This window comes from Pinus tabuliformis, chromosome Q (assembly GCF_031772625.1).
Source record: "Pinus tabuliformis cultivar Carrire ecotype Pingquan chromosome Q, CPIR1, whole genome shotgun sequence".
NCBI classification, from domain to species: Eukaryota; Viridiplantae; Streptophyta; class Pinopsida; order Pinales; family Pinaceae; genus Pinus; species Pinus tabuliformis.
This window is the reverse complement of record NC_142296.1, coordinates 1,191,384,285-1,191,389,351: the sequence shown is the minus strand read 5'-3', so window position 1 is coordinate 1,191,389,351 and position 5,067 is coordinate 1,191,384,285. Positions and strand designations below refer to the sequence as shown.

The window sequence follows — 5,067 nt, the reverse complement described above, 5'->3', positions numbered from 1 at the left end:
TTCTATGGGACACATTATTCTTCTCACAGAGGTACCTTTGCTTTAGATACCGGTGATAAGATTCGATAGCATTATTAGTATCCTGGTTGGAATGTGGGAAGTCCCTATATGCTTTTGCCCACATATCTGGCAAAAAAACATATATTAGATGCGAATAAACAATAGAAAATGGTCAATTACAAAATAAACTGATAAAATGCAACTTTAGGAAACTTACATAATTTGTTGTTGTTTAACTAGTTGGTTGCAAAATAATCCAAAAACACAGTTTCTTCTTTGAATTCATCAAAGAAACTTTGAATTTCATGTTGCACAGATGCATCATCTTCACACGAATGCATGATTAATCCTAGAGCACGGAAGATACGGACTTTATTTTCCTTTCCCCTGACTTTGGTTCCAACATTTTTCAACCACACTCTACAGACATGCCATACACACAATAATAGTGTACAGTTTGTGCAAGTCCTGAAATAATATAACATTATAAGAGAATATCCTTGAACATTATTTCTTTTTATCTCTTCTAAAAAGAAAAAACTGGTTCACCTTAATGCCTCGATTTCCGCTGCTGCATCATCTGTGATGACAGCTCGGACATGCCAATCTGGGTTTTCCTTTTTCCCATTTGCAAATAATTGCGACATCCATTTACAAATATCAGGAGTACCATTCCGTGATGATATTACCCATGCCACTGGAATCCCATTGTGATGATCATCAAAAGCCATTATGGTGTACAGTTGATACTGCATTACAATCAGAAAACAAGATTATAAGCATATAAGAGAACAACATTGAAATAAAGTAGAATAAATGAAGTTTGGGTAAATATGTTTACCCCATATTTGTTAGTGCTAAAAGTGGAGTCCATTGATAACATGTTGTTGTGTGAGTATTTCACCATCATTGAAAGCATCCACTTATTTTGTATGCCTATAATGAAAGGGATGTTTTTAACAACATCTTGTTGTTGGTAGAAGAAAAAGCTCTCTGGGCACTCACTAACCCAACAATCCACACTCATTGGATCACTTTCATGCTTCACATACTCTTGCCTCTTGATATTATTGTACATGTTTGACACATCCTTTCTTGTCATGAAAGAATCTCGAGGTGCCCCTGTGAACAACTCACCAGATCCATACCTTAAATCAGAGATAAATTTTCCCAGATCATCGTAGCATTAAAACCATCACGAACCAAATCTTCAACAATAGTTTGTATATGCTCTGTTAAATGCGGCGCAAAATTGAATTTTTTGGGCATGTCATTTGCCTCATTTCCATGACAAACCACATTTTTGTCATCAATATGTCTGCATGCTGTATATATTAGAACGGCATCATTTGGTCTAAGAGCAAGTCGTCGCATAATAAAGTGACACTGACAACCAACTTTGATGCTGTGACGTGGAAGACGTTTTTTAGTTGTGGATCCAGGTTCAGCTACATTGCTGGATTGTACATGATTTGGACCATAGGCACACCAATATCTGTGATCAAGAATTTACCAAAAATTAAATAAAATATTTATGCATGTTTGACATAGTGAACTTAAAATCAAAATTATATATATATATATATATAGAGAGAGAGAGAGAGAGAGAGAGAGAGAGAGAGACTCACACAACATATTCTAGATATGTTGAAGAATTTGTCCTCTTGATATCCTTCACATCTTTAATTCGTCGAGTTTTAGCAACAAATTGAGTAGGTGCAATTTCCCTCATTTGCTCTCCACTTATAAAATCCTCAAGTCGACAATATGGAATAATCGCGACTTGGTCTCCTGCTACTTCTGTCCATGTCAAATCTTCCGCTGAAAACTCTATCATTCCTTCTGGGTCCTCAACCTCCAACTCATTGATCAAGTCCCACTTCTTCATTCTTCAAATCCCTATACAAATGAGGGAACACGATTATTGACTAAACATATGAGCAACAGTTCATACTATAAATATTGAACACCACTTGAAATGCAATTTTTTGTAGTGTGTACAATTTACACTCAAGACCCCACCATATATAAACACATTTAGAGCATAATTCCCTATCTCCCCTTCAATATTTCATACCCATGCACAAAACAATATTATAGACTTTCAAATGCTTCATCTTGGTATAATCAATACATTGCTGAAAAAAACATAATAACATGCAAAATCTGTTGCAAAGAAAATCTAACAACTCCTTGATAAATATGGATCATGACATGGGTTTATATTCTGAAGACCCAACCCTATTACTAAAACCTCTGTCTATGTATCTCAATTTAAAACAGAACCCTCAATCTCTTGGCTCCAAGTCATCTGCAAAGATTCCCCACCTCATTGTTCTTTATCCAAATCCCTGAAACAAGAACTTCTTGCACAGAAGCTACTTAGTAGATGTTGCACAAGCACTTTTCTAAGTTTTGAGTTTTACCAACATAACTGTTTGAACCCAATGAGTAGCTGGCTGCATTCGCTAAAGTCCTATGAAAATGGGAAATGTTTTTGTTCCCAAACCCATATCTGCTACCTTTTGAAGTGTATTGCTTATGAAGGTGTCAAAATAGCCCTAACTCCACATTATTAGTATGAAAAGTTAGTGCTGCTATAAGATGATGTTATAATGTCTGATTTCACAGTGGCTTTGACTGATTGCCATTTATCCCGCAGTTCCTGCAGTTCCATACCAGAGGGAAAAACAATTGGCTCCTGCAACATCTCCAGTTGTGGACATAATGAAAGGTATCCCTACCTTGTGTTCAGAAATTATTGTTCGAAAATGCCATTTTAAAAAATTCTTCTAGGCAGACATGACAAGGTTGTCTAGACTGAAATATTACTGTAATGATGCATCATTTATTATATGTTGTCTTAGTAGAGATGATCAGAGCATCTCAGGAGTATTGAGAAGAAAACACTAGGATAAACATAGCCATGGGTATGAGTAGAAGAAATGCAGAGGCTGACTTACAGTTGCCTCCTGGATTTAGATTCTTCCCTACAGATGAAGAGTTGGTTGTGCATTACTTGTGCAAGAACGCAGCCTCTCAGATGATCCCTGTTCCTATAATAGCAGAAGTGGATCTCTACAAATATGATCCATGGCAACTTCCAGGTATATTTTTCATTTCTCCCCTCTAATCCTTGTACCCATATTTCTAAACAGATTATAGAAGGTGTGATCAGATGGATTTCAGGACTTAACGAAGAGCCTGTTCTTTTCTTTTTTCTGTTTACAGAGAAGGCCCTGTTTGGAGAGAAGGAATGGTATTTTTTCACTCCAGGGATAGGAAGTACCGGAATGGATCAAGGCCCAATAGGGCTGCTGGTTCTGGATACTGGAAAGCTACAGGTGCTGATAAGCCCATTACTGCTAAAGGTGGAAAGAAGCGAGTGGGCATCAAGAAGGCTCTTGTCTTCTATGCAGACTAGTGGTGGACTTATTCCCAGATTGATTGTGTTTTCTTTTTGTAAGTTATTATAATAATATTTTGTTCTTGTAAACATTGACTTTGTTGTGCTGATCAAAGTCTCATTGGGTTCAATTTTGAACAAACAGACCAGTGGTGATTCTGGATCCAATGTTAAGCGACTTGACGAAGAAACAAAAGCAAAGATTGAGCACTTGCAAAACGAGGCATCTGAAGTTTCTCCTCAAGTGGTTGCCATGCTTATGAAATATGTTACTACTGTGAGGAACTAATGGACTAATGCTGCTCTGCAAGTGCTAGTGCTGGCAGTCTTGTTATGCAAATTTTCATATCTAGAGTAGTTATTCTTTTAGGTCAAATTGTTATCCTTTGTCTAATTGGCATTCTTTCAAAAGAATGCAATATGAAAAGATTATTGTTGCTATTTTATGTCTATGAAATAATCAGACAAAATGAGATCCACTTTCTGTGTACCTGCAGTCCAGGATACAAAATCAATTTCATCCTATTTTGAGTTAATTTCTGGATGGAAATGTTGTTTGATATTTGTATACCAGTGTGTCATGTGAATAGAGCTATTGGAGGAGACCAATTTAAATGATTAGTGTCAAATAAATAGATTAGTTAAATTTTATGAATGTGGATTTTAAGGGTTGGATATAAAATTTTGAGTTGTTTTGGATGTTGTATACCAACATGAATAGAGCTATTGGAGGAGACTGATTGAAATGATTAGTTTCAAATTAAAAAAAAATTCATGGTGTTTTCTGTCTGTACGAGGAAGCAGGAAAAAACTTCAGTCTATTGCAAACCTGACATCTTTTTTCAAATTTGTATCATCAATAAATAGAATTTATTGACCCAATGTCGAAGGGAAGTGATGCTTATCCTTTCTATATTTTCCTATGGAATTTGTAGATTGGGATTTGGTGATACAATGTTCTGTATGTAACATATGCTTAATATCCTGATTGTAAACTTTAAAGGCTTGTTTTGGGTAAGAGAAGATGAAATTGAGAATGTGCTTCCACGATCAGCTTTGGGTTGCTTATTTAGAGTTGAGATCAGATTTTTTTGATAGTTGGTGCTATATATTGCAGCAATTGATGTGCAGGGTTGACTGCTGAAGCTTGCTGTGTGAAGCAAATTAATATGCTCAGAGTGTCTGGATGCAAATTATAGAAGGATTTGTTCAGGATGCAATTCTGCATGCATAAATAAGATCTCAATGGTTGTATTAGGATGCTAGTTCCAGAGGAGTAATTGGAAATAGCTCATTGAATTTTTTCTGTACTAGCTTAATAAAATAAGGGTCTCAATAATAACACCAACGGATTCTTCTTATATCCAAGATATTAGACTGTATTTGTTATTTACTTGAAATATGGGAATAGTAGTGTGTTATAGGTGTCACCTCACTATATATTGAAGCCAATGCAATGTTATTGTTGAGCTGGTTAAAGCAATGCAATTGGTGAGCTGCTTAATACAATTGTTGTGTTGTTTAATCTCATATGGTGTTAGAGTGAACCTCTCGGCCACGAGCTACAATTGAAGGATAGAGTCTGCTTCTTTATGAAGAAGATCACTACCTGGTGAAAGTCTATCTCAATCTGCTTGTAAAGCTTGTGGTGGGTGAGTGGA

General features: G+C 36.0%; 1 protein-coding gene across 1 annotated transcript; it reads right to left on the bottom strand.

Moving 5' to 3' along the window:
• Nucleotides 1–236: 236 nt before the first annotated feature.
• LOC149223993 (uncharacterized) lies at nt 237–1,888 on the bottom strand. Its single transcript, XM_089388056.1, has 4 exons — nt 1,629–1,888; nt 1,204–1,495; nt 550–749; nt 237–420 (listed from the first exon to the last, which is right to left on the bottom strand). The coding sequence occupies exons 1-4, from the start codon at nt 1,886–1,888 to the stop codon at nt 237–239; spliced, it is 936 nt and encodes a 311-aa protein (XP_089244182.1).
• Between the last annotated feature and the right edge of the window lie 3,179 nt (nt 1,889–5,067).